General features: G+C 38.9%; 1 protein-coding gene across 2 annotated transcripts in view; it reads right to left on the bottom strand.

Annotated features, from left to right (window-relative positions):
• ACADL (acyl-CoA dehydrogenase long chain) overlaps positions 1 to 15,144 on the bottom strand; it is a 51,702-nt gene that overhangs the window by 36,132 nt on the left and 426 nt on the right. For both annotated transcript variants that reach the window (XM_019446111.2, XM_019446113.2), the window contains exons 2-3: positions 9,986 to 10,141; positions 1,852 to 1,989 (exon numbers count right to left, since the gene is read on the bottom strand). In XM_019446111.2, coding sequence (XP_019301656.2) covers positions 1,852 to 1,989; positions 9,986 to 10,141 — 294 coding nt within the window. The remainder of the gene's footprint in view (positions 1 to 1,851; positions 1,990 to 9,985; positions 10,142 to 15,144) is intronic.

The raw sequence follows: 15,144 nt of genomic DNA, 5'->3' as shown, positions 1-15,144 counted from the left end.
TTTTTACTAATCTTTTAATTTTTGCACATTGACAGTACTGTAACAGAGCTCCATGAGTACTTACCTAATGAATTAAAAGATAAAACATTTCAAAGTATGGATCACCTACAAGTGTATTACCCTAACATAGCAACTGTTTTCATTTTGGCAAATTACCTTTGCCCATAAGCATATATTCTAATATAGTTGCAGTCGTGGTGTGAATTTGTACTTAACTAATTTTTTTTAAGTGTTTATTTATTTTTGAGAGAGAGAGACAGAGTGTAAGTGGAGAAGGGGCAGAGTGAGAGGGAGATGTAGAATCCAAGGCAGGCTCCAGGCTCTGAGTTGTCAGCACAGAGACTGTCTGATGCAGGGCTCAAACTCACAAACCGTGAGATCATGACCTGAGTCGAAGTCGGATGCTTAACCAATTGAGCCACCCAGGCATCTCGTTAACTATTTTTTTTTTTTATTATTATATGGCATGAAAAAGTCCTTTTTTTTTTTTTTTACATGTTGTCACAACGATAATCTGAAATAGCTATAAAGTATTCCAAATTGTTTATGTAATATAATTTACATTTTTTTTTTTTATAATTTACTTATTCATTCTCCCAATACCAGACATTTAGATTGCTTCCATATTTGGATGTTTATGATCTAACATGATAATGATTTCTGTACATAGCTCCTCTTTTTTCTATTAAATTATTTCCTTAAGATAAATTCTCCAAAGTGATGCCCTGGATCAAAGAGCAGAAACATTTTCATTTTTTGAATGAAAATTGGTGAATGCTTCACCAAAGCATTTGTTGTTCTAATTTATAATGCCACTAATAGTGTGAGTATGCCATTTTCATGGCAACCTTGTCAGCAGAGGGTATTATGATTTTGAATTTTCACTGACTTTTGCAAATACTCAAAATGATCACCTCCAGGTTAATTTAATTTACATTTGATTGGCAGTAAGGGTGAGCTTTTTTCATCTAGAAGAACCTATTTGGGGGTGTCTAGGTGGCTCAGTTGGTTAAGCATCCTCCTTCGGCTCAGGTCATGATCTTGTGGTTCGTGAGTTGGAGCCCCTTGTGGGGCTCTGTGCTGACAGCTCAGAGGTTGGAGCCTGCTTCTGATTCTGTGTCTTCTTCTGTCTGCCCCTCCCCTGTTCATACTCTGTGTGTGTGTGTCTCTCTCTCTCAAAAATAAATAAACATTAAATAATTTTTTAATAAAAAAATAAAAGAACCTGGGGCGCCTGGGTGGCGCAGTCGGTTAAGCGTCCCACTTCGGCCAGGTCACGATCTCACGGTCCGTGAGTTCGAGCCCCGCGTCAGGCTCTGGGCTGATGGCTCGGAGCCTGGAGCCTGTTTCCGATTCTGTGTCTCCCTCTCTCTCTGCCCCTCCCCCGTTCATGCTCTGTCTCTCTCTGTCCCAAAAATAAATAAAAAACGTTGAAAAAAAAATTAAAAAAAAATAAAAATAAAAATAAAAGAACCTATTTGTATTTTGTTTTGATGAACTGTTGGTTCAAATCTTTTGCCCATTCATCAACTGAAACCTTTATTTCTTCTTGTATATTAAACTTTAAGTATATTTGATGGGGATATTTTTCCACTTTTTTTTTAAAAGAAGAAAATGAACACATAAGGCAATTAGAAATGAAGCAATCTCTAATTTTCAGCAGCAACTATTTTAATAACTTAATAGGGCATTTTTCTATCTTCACACATTAAAAAATGTGCAAATGATACATATATTCATTCGCATTTTAGTTTTCAATATTATAAGATTAGAAAGCATATTTTATCATCTCAGAAAAGTGAGCAGTGTGCTTACAAAACAAGATTCCACCTCAGATGTCTGTATACTTACTGTTCTTCCCACATTATAGCTGCTGAATACAAGTCTCCACCAATACCACCATGATGCTTTGCAATATTGACACCGAGAAGTCCTTGTTTGCCAGCTTTTTCCCAAAGCTCCCTGCTCACTTCTCCAGCTTTCTCCCATCTGCAAATAGCAAACATTTTAAAATCAGAGAAGCTTTCTTCATGTTATTTAAATGGTCATAATTTGAATTTATGAATGATCTTGTACTGGAATGTTCCTTTAAGGTAATTGTTGTTGACATTGGCCATAACTTTCTATTTGCATTGGACTCTTTCATCATTTCTCTCCTTATTCTCTTCTTTACTTCTTCATATTTGCCACTGTTCTCCTCCCTTGACTTTTCATCAGACCTATAAATTACATGTACTGACATTCATGGGTACAGTTTGTCTCAGCTGGTCCTCTTAAGATGGAATCTTAGTTGTGCCATATAGTCATGGGAATCTGTCCAACTTATCCTGTAAAGGCAATAGCCCTCTGTATATTTCCTTAAAGTGCTGAACTTAACGGGATGAGCACATAAAAAGGTGACAAGAGCAGACAATCTTATTACAGTTTAAGTTGGAACAACAGAAGCACATAAGCATCTTGCAGCACAACTGCTGTCCAATGAACTTCTGAAAAGAGTGGACATTCGAATAAGATTGGGCAACCTCTGCTTTTTTAAAAACAAGAATAGCAGGGCGCCTGGGTGGCAAGGTCAGTTAAACTGTTAAGGGTCTGACTCATGATTTCAGCTCAGGTTATGATCTCACAGTTTGTGAGATGGAGCGCTGCACTGGGCTCTGTGCTGACGGCTTGGGATTCTCTCCCTCTCTCCCTCTGCCCCTGCTCTGCTCACACGTGCACTCGCTCATTCTCTCTCTCTCTCAAAATAAATAAACATTTTTACAAAATGAGACAGGCATGATGAGGAAAGAGATAGCTAGTTGGAAATAAAGAATCTGAGAATTTTTGTTTCATTTTATTTTTTTAAGTGCGAGTTAGATATACTTACCAAAAATGAGGTATATTTTTGGAGATACTGATGAAAGGGAAACACAGATGCCTCAAGAAATTTTAAAAGAGTTTGATTATCATGTATGTTTTGATGTACATATTGCCTAAATTAGCTCTGGAAACATTTTTATCATTAATCTCAAATCTGTCAACTTCTATCATTTTTACTTCAAATCTTCATCAATAATTTTTCTGGAACAAAGTTTCGAATCAGTAGAGTAATGAATAAAAAAGATTCTCCTAGAGTGTACCATAATAAATTTCTTTCTTTCTTTCTTTCTTTCTTTCTTTTTCTTTCTTTCTTTCTTTCTTTCTTTCTTTCTTTCTTTCTTTCTTTCTCTTTCTTTTTAGAAATAGTTGCTTTTCACCAAAGACTAGTCATGGCATTAGGTTTAGCTAATTTTGGTCATTTTTATAGAGAAAGCATTAATAAAATCTTAATGGAAGCTATATAAATATGTTTTAAAAAACATTTTAATTATAGTAAATTACTGGCAGTGAATGAATTTTAGAAATATAGCAAAATCCTACTTTCATAGAAATGAGAGTGTTTTGGTCAAAAAAATAGGTGATCACTGCCTAAATAACCCAGAAAACCACCAGAAGACAAGCAGAACTGAGTCTTGGGAGCCAAGCACAGACGAGAGGCCCACGGAAGAGGGTAGGAAGGGCGGTGAGGCGGTGCGCGCTCCACGGACTGGTGGGAGGGAGCCGGGGCGGAGGGGCAGCCTCCCGGAGAAGCAGAGCCCCCGAGTCTGGCTTGCAAAAGCGGAGGGGCCGGACGGAGTGTGTTCTGACAGCGAGAGGGACCTGACATCTGGAAGGTTATAAACTAACAGCTCTGCTCGGAGAACGGGAGGGCTGGGGGACAAAAGGAGGGAGAGTTGCTGAGCCCCGGGACAACAGAGCTCAGCTTGGCGGGGAACAAAGGCGCTCGCCAGCGCCATCTCCCTTGCCCATCCCCCAGCCAAAATCCCAAAGGGAACCAGTTCCTGCCAGGGAACTTGCTCGCTCCGTGCAAACACCCAACTCTGTGCTTCTGTGGAGCCAAACCTCTGGCAGTGGATCTGACTCCCTCCCGCTGCCACAGGGCCCCTCCTGAAGTGGATCACCTAAGGAGAAGCGAGCTAAGCCTGCCCCTCCTGCCCCCGTGCACCTTGCCTACCCACCCCAGCTAATACGCCAGATCCCCAGCACCACAAGCCTGGCAGTGTGCAAGTAGCCCAGACGGGCCACGCCACCCCATAGTAAATCCCGCCCCTAGGAGAGGGGAAGAGAAGGCACACACCAGTCTGACTGTGGCCCCAGCGGTGGGCTGGGGGCAGACATCAGGTTGGACTGCGGCCCCGCCCACCAACCCCAGTTATACACCACAGCACAGGGGAAGTGCCCTGCAGGTCCTCACCACTCCAGGGACTATCCAAAATGACCAAACGGAAGAATTCCCCTCAGAAGAATCTCCAGGAAATAACAACAGCTAATGAACTGATCAAAAAGGATTTAAATAATATAACAGAAAGTGAATTTAGGATAATAGTCATAAAATTAATCGCTGGGCTTGAAAACAATATAGAGGACAGCAGAAAATCTATTGCTACAGAGATCAAGGGACTAAGGAACAGTCAGGAGGAGCTGAAAAACGCTTTAAACGAGATGCAAAATAAAATGGAAATGACCACGACTCAGATTGAAGAGGCAGAGGAGAGAATAGGTGAACTAGAAGATAAAATTATGGAAAAAGAGGAAGCTGAGAAAAAGAGAGATAAAAAAATCCAGGAGTATGAGGGGAAAACTAGAGAACTAAGTGATACACTAAAAAGAAATAATATACGCATATGTGGTATCCCAGAGGAGGAAGAGAGAGGGAAAGGTGCTGAAGGGGTACTTGAAGAAATCATAGCTGAGAACTTCCCTGAACTGGGGAAGGAAAAAGGCATTGAAATCCAAGAGGCACAGAGAACTCCCTTCAGACGTAACTTGAACTGATCTTCTGCACAACATATCATAGTGAAATTGGCAAAATACAAGGATAAAGAGAAAATTCTGAAAGCAGCTAGGGATAAAAACTCTCTAACATATAAAGGGAGACCTATAAGACTTGTGACCGATCTCTCTTTTGAAACTTGGCAGGCCAGAAAGAAATGGCAGGAAATCTTCAATGTGATGAACAGAAAAAAATATGCAGCCAAGAATCCTTTATCCAGCAAGTCTGTCATTTAGAATAGAAGGAGAGATAAAGGTCTTCCCAAACAAACAAAAACTGAAGGAATTCGTCACCACTAAACCAGCCCTACAAGAGATCCTAAGGGGGATCCTGTGAGACAAAGTACCAGAGACATCGCTACGAGCATAAAACATACAGACATCATGATGACTCTAAAACCGTATCTTTCTATAATAACACTGAATGTAAATGGATTAAATGTGCCAACCAAAAGACATAGGGTATCAGAATGGATAAAAAAAACAAGACCCATCTATTTGCTGTCTACAAGAGACTCATTTTGGACCTCAGGACACCTTTAGATTGAGAGTGAGGGGATGGAGAACTATTTATCATGCTACTGGAAGCCAAAAGAAAGCTGGAGTAGCCATACTTATATCAGACAAACTAGACTTTAAATTAAAGGCTGTAACAAGAGATGAAGAAGGGCATTATATAATAATTACAGGGTCTATCCATCAGGAAGAGCTAACAATTATAAATGTCTATGCGCCGAATACCAGAGCCCCCAAATATATAAAACAATTACTCACAAACATAAGCAACCTTATTGATAAGAATGTGGTAATTGCAGGGGACTTTAACACTCCACTTACAGAAATGGATAGATCATCTAGACACACGGTCAATAAAGAAACAAGGGCCCTGAATGATACATTGGATCAAATGGACTTGACAGATGTATTTAGAACTCTGCATCCCAAAGCAACAGAATATACTTTCTTCTCCAGTGCACATGAAACATTCTCCAAGATAGATCATATACTGGGTCACAAAACAGCCCTTCATAAGTATACAAGAATTGAAATTATACCATGCATACTTTCAGACCACAATGCTATGAAGCTTGAAATCAACCACAGGAAAAAGTCTGGAAAACCTCCAAAAGCATGGAGGTTAAAGAACACCCTACTAAAGAGTGAGTGGGTCAACCAGGCAATTAGAGAAGAAATTAAAAAATATATGGAAACAAGCGAAAATGAAAATACAACAATCCAAACGCTTTGGGATGCAGCGAAGGCACTCGTGAGAGGAAAATACATTGCAATCCAGGCCTATCTCAAGAAACAAGAAAAATCCCAAATACAAAATCTAACAGCACACCTAAAGGAAATAGAAGCAGAACAGCAAAGCCAGCCTAAACCCAGCAGAAGAAGAGAAATAATAAAGATCAGAGCAGAAATAAACAATATAGAATCTAAAAAAACTGTAGAGCAGATCAACGAAACCAAGAGTTGGTTTTTTGAAAAAATAAACAAAATTGACAAACCTCTAGCCAGGCTTCTCAAAAAGAAAAGGGAGATGACCCAAATAGATAAAATCATGAATGAAAATGGAATTATTACAACCAATCCCTCAGAGATACAATCAATTATCAGGGAATACTATGAAAAATTATATGCCAACAAATTGGACAACCTGGAAGAAATGGACAAATTCCTAAACACCCACACTCTTCTAAAACTCAATCAGGAGGAAATAGAAAGCTTGAACAGACCCATAACCAGTGAGGAAATTGAATCAGTAATCAAAAATCTCCCAACAAATAAGAGTCCAGGACCAGATGGCTTCCCAGGGGAGTTCTACCAGACGTTTAAAGCAGAAATAATACCTATCCTTCTCAAGCTATTCCAAAAAACAGAAAGGGAAGGAAAACTTCCAGACTCATTCTATGAAGCCAGCATTACTTTGATTCCTAAACCAGACAGAGACCCAGTAAAAAAAGAGAACTACAGGCCAATATCCCTGATGAATATGGATGCAAAAATTCTCAATAAGATACTAGCAAATCGAATTCGACGGCATATAAAAAGAATTATTCACCATGATCAAGTGGGATTCATTCCTGGGATGCAGGGCTGGTTCAACATTCGCAAATCAATCAACGTGATGCATCACATTAATAAAAGAAAAGAGAAGTACCATATGATCCTGTCAATCGATGCAGAAAAGGCCTTTGACAAAATTCAGCACCCTTTCTTAATAAAAACCCTTGAGAAAGTCGGGATAGAAAGAACATACTTAAACACCATAAAAGCCATTTATGAAAAGCCCACAGCTAACATCATCCTCAATGGGGAAAAACTGAAAGCTTTTTCCCTGATATCAGGAACACGACAGGGATGCCCACTGTCACTGCTGTTGTTTAACATAGTGTTGGAAGTTCTAGCTTCAGCAATCAGACAACAAAAGGAAATCAAAGGCATCAAAATTGGCAAAGATGAAGTCAAGCTTTCGCTTTTTGCAGATGACATGATACTATACATGGAAAATCCGAAAGACTCCACCAAAAGTCTGCTAGAACTGATACATGAATTCAGCAAAGTTGCAGGATACAAAATCAATGTACAGAAATCAGTTGCATTCTTATACACTAACAATGAAGCAACAGAAAGACAAATAAAGAAACCGATCCCATTCACAATTGTACCAAGAAGCATAAAATACCTAGGAATAAATCTAACCAAGGATATAAAAAATCTGTATGCTGAAAACTATAGAAAGCTTATGAAGGTATTGAAGAAGATATAAAGAAATGGAAAGACATTCCCTGCTCATGGATTGGAAGAATAAATATTGTCAAAATGTCAATACTACCCAAAGCTATCTACACATTCAATGCAATCCCAATCAAAATTGCACCAGCATTCTTCTCGAAACTAGAACAAGCAATCCTAAAATTCATATGGAACCACAAAAGGCTCCGAATAGCCAAAGTAATTTTGAAGAAGAAGACCAAAGCAGGAGGCATCACAATCCCAGACTTTAGCCTCTACTACAAAGCTGTCATCATCAAGACAGCATGGTATTGGCACAAAAACAGACACATAGACCAATGGAATAGAATAGAAACCCCAGAACTAGACCCACAAACGTATGGCCAACTCATCTTTGACAAAGCAGGAAAGAACATCCAATGGAAAAAAGACAGTCTCTTTAACAAATGGTGCTGGGAGAACTGGACAGCAACATGCAGAAGGTTGAAACTAGACCACTTTCTCACACCATTCACAAAAATAAACTCAAAATGGATAAAGGACCTGAATGTGAGACAGGAAACCATCAAAACCCTAGAGGAGAAAGCAGTAAACGACCTCTCTGACCTCAGCCGTAGCAATCTCTTACTCGACACATCCCCAAAGGCAAGGGAATTAAAAGCAAAAGTGAATTACTGGGACCTTATGAAGATAAAAAGCTTCTGCATAGCAAAGGAAACAACCAACAAAACTAAAAGGCAACCAACGGAATGGGAAAACATATTTGCAAATGACATATCGGACAAAGGGCTAGTATCCAAAATCTATAAAGAGCTCACCAAACTCCACATCCGAAAAACAAATAACCCAGTGAAGAAATGGGCAGAAAACATGAATAGACATCTCTAAAGAAGACATCCGGATGGCCAACAGACACATGAAAAGATGCTCAACGTTGCTCCTTATCAGGGAAATACAAATCAAAACCACACTCAGATATCACCTCACGCCAGTCAGAGTGGCCAAAATGAACAAATCAGGAGACTATAGATGCTGGAGAGGATGTGGAGAAACAGGAACCCTCTTGCACTGTTGGTGGGAATGCAAATTGGTGCAGCCGCTCTGGAAAACAGTGTGGAGGTTCCTCAGAAAATGAAAAATAGACCTACCCTATGACCCAGCAATAGCACTGCTAGGAATTGACCCAAGGGATACAGGAGTACTGATGCATAGGGGCACTTGTACCCCAATGTTTAGAGCAGCACTCTCAACAATAGCCAAATTGTGGACAGAGCCTAAATGTCCATCAACTGATGAATGGATAAAGAAATTGTGGTTTATATACACAATGGAATACTATGTGGCAATGAGAAAGAACGAAATATGGCCTTTTGTAGCAACGTGGATGGAACTGGAGAGTGTGATGCTAAGTGAAATAAGCCATACAGAGAAAGACAGATACCATATGTTTTCACTCTTATGTGGATCCTGAGAAACTTAACAGAAACCCATAGGGGAGGGGAAGGAAAAAAAAAAAAAGACGTTAGAGTGGGAGAGAGCCAAAGCATAAGAGACTCAGAACAAACTGAGGGTTGATGGGGGGGAGGGAGGGAGGGGAGGGTGGGTGATGGGTATTGAGGAGGGCACCTTTTGGGATGAGCACTGGGTGTTGTATGGAAAGCAATTTGACAATAAATTTCATATATTGAAAAAAAAAAAGTAGGTGATCAGTAATTAATCAGTTATGCAATATACATCTCATCCAGTAGTAAAAATACTTTAAGGTGGTCCATTGCCAACCAAGATTTGTCAACTGGTCTGTTGAGCTTTCATGTATTTTAATTCACTCATGAAGCAGAAAAAAAAAAAAAAACATTTGGAATTGACTAGTAATTACTTAATTGCCATTTAACCAGAGTATTCAAAATACTACTCTTAGCTTGAGCTGCAAATTTTCAAATTTACTTACTTTTAATTGTATATTTTAAAATTAATTTAAATAGCTTTGGACTAACTTAAGAATCCTGAGATCTTAGAGTATTACAGTTAAGAACAGCAAAATGTTAATAAAGCAATTAATACAGTATATTTTCTGTAGAACAACATACAACATTCTAGGAAATGGTTCGTTTTTTTCTTTTTTAAATTTATTTATTTTGAAAGAGAGAGAAGAAAGAGAGAGCGGCATACGGAACATGTGAGAGGGAGAGGGGTAGGGAGAGACAGAATCCCAGCAGGCCACGTGTTGTCTGTGCAGAGCCTGACTCAGGGCTCGAACTCATGAACCCTGAGATCATGACCTGAGCCAAAATCAAGAGTCAGACACTTAACCGACTGAGCCACCTAGGCGCCCCTAGGAAATGGTTCTCAATGTTCTCTTTATGCAAATTACTTTAAAGGAAAATGTACCACTTACTCTGCGTGGTGAGGAATCACTTCTTCTTGAAAAAACTTCCTTACACTTTCCCGGAAAATGTCATGTTCTGAAGAAAAGATTCTTCGAGTTCCTATATCTGTTAATTTTTCAGCAGAAGGAGTTTCTAGACGTTTCTCCTCTCCGGAATGAGAAAATCTTTAAAATATACGTATACATTAAGAAAATTAAGTGAAATTGTTACCCTTCATACCCAAATTAATGCCACCGAACAACATGGAAAAATGCTGATTTTCTTTCCCCCAGAGACACTATAGAGGTAGGTAGGAAGAGTGTGAAATTCGACAGACCTGAACATTCAGACAAATCTGAACATTACCACTTTTGATAGGATCTACCTCACCTGGATGAGATCAAGTAGTATGTTCTTACTCAGCTCACTCTTCACTTCCAAACCCATGACTAACCTACATGTCTGAGTTGAGGTAAAATGGTGTTATCACATGATGCAAATTAAATGATGTAAAAATTCCAAAACCACCATAGAATATTGATAAGTATTCATGTCATGTACAATATTTAAGATATTAACATTTCCAAATTACTATTTCATACAGTACCACCATAGCATATTGAAAAGTTTTCATGTCATGTACAATATTTAAGATGATATTAACATTTCCAAATTACTATTTCATTCAGAATCGCACAATTTGAAATGGCAGGTGTGTAAGATACAACTATGGCGATGCTACTGCCATATTAGAGGCAACCTGGGTATAAATTTAAAAAAAAAATGTCCATGAATCTCTGTAAGGATTAGTACAGAATTATTCAAGATCTTTGGAAACTGACCCTTCCCTCTCCATACCCCCCTCATACTACACTTAAAGTAAGACTGTTTTGTAGTTCCTTTTAGTTCAACAGTCTTCAGATTTATTTCCCTCTTGGGGTACTCCTGAAAAGATTCTGAAAATCTGTGTGTCAGTTTGTATAATTCAAGCTCATATTTAAAAAACAAAACAAAACAAAACTTTTTATCATATATCGAAATATTAGCAAAGGATGTTTTTCTGTTTTGCATGAAATGCTGTTTGGGGTTTCTCTCTTCCTTAAATGGACCCTTGTTTGTTTGTTTGTTTTCTCTTTCCTTTCCTCCTCCTCTCCTTCTTCACATTTTTGTTTAAAAGACAGTCTTATTTATGGGCAATTAGGTTGTCTCAACCTTTTTTTCCCCATGAAATGAATTATTTTTACTTTATGCATTTTCATTTAACGCTATGAATTGAGTTGTGTCCCTCCCAAATTCATGTTGAAGCTCTAACTCCCACTGTGATTTTACTGAGTTAGTTAAACGAAGTCATGTGGGTGGGATCCTAATCCAAGAGGATATGTGGCCTTATAACAGGAAGAGAGATCTCTCTCTATCTCTGTCTCGCTCTCCCAGTGTGCATGAAACAAGACCATGTGAAGATACAGAAAGAAGGCAGCCATCTACAAACAAGAAACAGCGCTCTCACCAGCACTTTGATCTTGGGTTATCCAGCCTTTAGAACTATGAGAAATAAATTTCTGTTATTTAGGCCACCCAGTCTATGGTATTTTGTTATGGCAGCATGAGCTGAGTAATACATTTAACATGCATTTTCTGTCATTGTGCTTTAGGTTTATCTTTTATATGCAACTTTTAGTGGAGTTTATGAATATAATTTGAGATGCTTTTTAGGTAGTAGTCGTTGGTTGTGAACATGCAGTACTACAAATTTTATACTCAGTCTGCCTTTTGCCTTCTTAGTTACTACCCATTCATCCAAATCATCATTTTTAATAGCTTATTCATTCATTTGGTCAACAAATACTTTGAGTACCCTTTATGTACTAAGGACTGTTCAGGTAACTTGGGATACAACAGTGAGCAAAATAAAGATCCCTGTCTCCAGATTCACATTTCTAGAAGGAGAGTCTGAATAACTATACTATTTATAGTAAGGAAGCAAATTAAAGCATATATGAGAAGATGATAAATTCTATGGAAAAGAAAAGCAGAGTAAAGATCAGAGTGTGTGTCTGGAACAAGGCTGGGACATTGGCTGCAGCATGGAATAGTGCGGTCAGGGTAGGTTAAGTTAGAAAAATGAGAATTTGAGCAAACGTCTCAAGGTGACAGTCAAGCAGATTTCTCAGTAGAATTTAAGTCAAGAAAACAATTAGAGCTGGGTGCATGGGTAGCTCAGTCAGTTAAGCGTCTGACTGCAACTCAGGTCATGATCTCTCAGTTTGTGGGTTCGAACCCCACATTGGGCTCTGTGCTGACAGCTTGGAGCCTGGAGTCTGCTTCAGATCCTGTGTCTCCTTCTCTCTCTGCCCTTCCCCCCGCTCATGCTCTACCTGTCTGTCTCTCTCAAAAATAAACACTAAAAGAATTAAAAAAAAAAAAAAAAAGCAATTAGAGCAAAAGCTGTCAGGCACGATGGTATTTGATGCATTCTAGAAAGAGTGGGGACACCAAGTGTGGATTGAGTGCAAACAGTAGATGAAGTGAGAGGTAACAAGATCAGGATGTACAGGGGTCTTACATACCACTGTATCGTTACATCAAATAGACTAAAATTTACTTTATCCTCTAATTGAAATGATTGGTTCCAATTTCCTGCTATTGGAAATAAAACTATCATGCACACTTTTGTCCATATAGCTTTTCTTTTCCATACTGAGAATTTTTCCTCAGGATAAAAATGTGCTGAGACTAGGCAACTGGTGCTCTGCAACACTGAATCATTTGGTAACGTAATTAACAAATAACAGAATGGAATTTATATTCCAGTCTGCCTGGATCTTAAAATTTTATATCCCATATTACCTTAAGAAAACCTTGGAATATTTCTAAGTTAAATACACCAAGACATTAGAAAGTGAAAGAAGTGCCAGAAAGAATAAAGACTTTCAGGTCAGTCAGAAGTATTCAAGAGAGCATATGAAGAAGAAAACCAAAACACTTGCACCAAGTATGTTGGTACATCCATTTCTTGAAGACCAAGAAAACTTCACTGAATTGGCCCCTTTTCTCCCTATAAAGACCAGGAAATCTGTACAAAAAGAAATTTCTACCAATTTAACAGGCTAAGCTCTAATTGTTAGTTTTACATTTTTTTAAATGTTTATTTATATTTGAGAGAGACGGAGACAGAATGTGAGTGGGTTAGGGGCAGAGAGAGAGGGAGACACAATCCGAAGCACAGAGCTTCAGCACAGAAGCTCTGAGCTGTCAGCACAAAGCCTGACGTGGAACTCGAACCCACGATCTGTGAGATCATGACCTGAGCTGAAGTCCAACCGACTGAGCCACCCAGGCGCCCCTAATTGTTATTTTTAAAAAACTTCATTTACATTATAAAAGGGAGACAGCTTCCACCAACACCTTCAGCAATACTTGGGAACTGGTTACAAATATACAATTTCAGATCTCACCCCAGATCTACTGAATCGAATCTGTATTTTTTTTTCATTTTTTAAGTTTTATTTATTTATTTTGAGAGAGAAAGAGACAGCATGAGCAGGGGAGGAGCAAAGAGAGGGAGAGAGAATCCCAAGCAGGTTTCACACTGTCAGTGCAGAGCCCTATGTGGGGCTCGAACTCACAAACCGTGAGATCATGACCTGAGCTGAAATCAGGAGTTGGATGCTTAACTGACTGAGCCACCCAGGCACCCCAGAATCTATATTTTTAACAACATCCCTGAATGATCCATATGCACATTAAGAAGCCTGCTATAATAAAACAGTCCCAAGCCTATTCAGATGGTCCCTCAGGTCCTCCTTTTCCCAAAATTCCCTGTGAGATTTTCTTCCTATACTTCAACCATAATAACTTACCCCAACAGACGTAATGCAGAAACAGATATGAGAATTGGGCTGTCTTCTACTAAATCGGACATTAAAGAATCCATGAAAATGTAAATAATGTCTCTCTTCTTGTTTTGAAAAAGCTATTTTTCATAAAAATGTTATTTATGTTATCATGCAATGGGCTTATTATTGTTACTTTTACTTATTTATTATTGAGATATAATTGACATAATACCATTACAGTAGTTTCAGATGCACATGATTTCAATATATGTATTCACTGTAAATAATCAACACGGTAAGTCTAGTTAACATCCATCACTACACATACTCATTTTTTCCTTCTAATGACAACTTTTAAGATATACTCTTTTAACAACTTTGAAATATACATGCAGTATTAACTATGGTCACTGAGCTGTACATTACATTCCCATGACTTACTTTATAGCTGGAAGTTTGTACCTTTTGACCCCCTTCACCCATTTCCACGCCCTGCCCCCAACCACAAATCTGTTCTCTGTGTCTAGGAGTTCTTTTTTTTTTTTTGCTTGTTTTCTGTAAGAGTCAACTTCTAAGTGAAATCATACAGTATCTGTCTGACTTACTTCACTTACCATAATCTCTATTGTTCCTTTTAATGAACTAAATTATGTACTTGTACAATTGGTTTTGTAGATATCTTTTGAAACCCATATGGATAGATACAACCCCCCCCCCCCCCCCCCCCCCAGTAAAAACAATCTCTGAGGTGGTCCTTTAACTTTCAGGGCATAAAAAAGTAGTGACACCAAAAATCTGAGGATCACACTCTTATGACGTTCTGGGGAAGAGCTTAGAAAAGTATGTGCATCCTAAAGTCAGGTCACCGCCTCGGTGAAGTCTTCCCAACTCTCCTCTGGAATAACACACATGTTTCCTCTCCCATAGCATCTCAGAGTTCCACCAATGTTATAATGAGCTAGTTTATCATTCCTGTCATTCTCCTTAATAGCGAATCCCGGACGCTTCCAGTTTATCCGGTGAATGGATTTTATATGATCTAAACCTTTTGATCTTATAAACACTACCTTAATAGGCACAGAGCCACTTAGAAACTCTATTAACTCTTCTGGATTTAATTAATTAAAGGATTTGTTAAATAAATCTCAGTGTCGTTGTGTGATGGGGCTGGTGTCAGGTCTTTGCTGTCCCAGGCTGCCTTCTTCGGGGCACTCCTCCACATAGGCTTCGCAAAGGGTGCTCCTGCGATCTCCAGATCTGCCAGTCGGGGAGTTCCAGTGACCCGTTCACAATCAGGACGCGGCCTTCAGCCACCTTTCTAAGATGAAAGGTTGCAGCCCGAACTCGAGCAA

This window comes from Panthera pardus, unplaced genomic scaffold (genome assembly GCF_024362965.1).
Source record: "Panthera pardus isolate Hobbes unplaced genomic scaffold, ASM2436296v1 HiC_scaffold_10, whole genome shotgun sequence".
NCBI lineage: Eukaryota > Metazoa > Chordata > Mammalia > Carnivora > Felidae > Panthera > Panthera pardus.
Note: the sequence above shows the minus strand (reverse complement) of the source record. Positions and strands in the feature narration are given on the sequence as shown.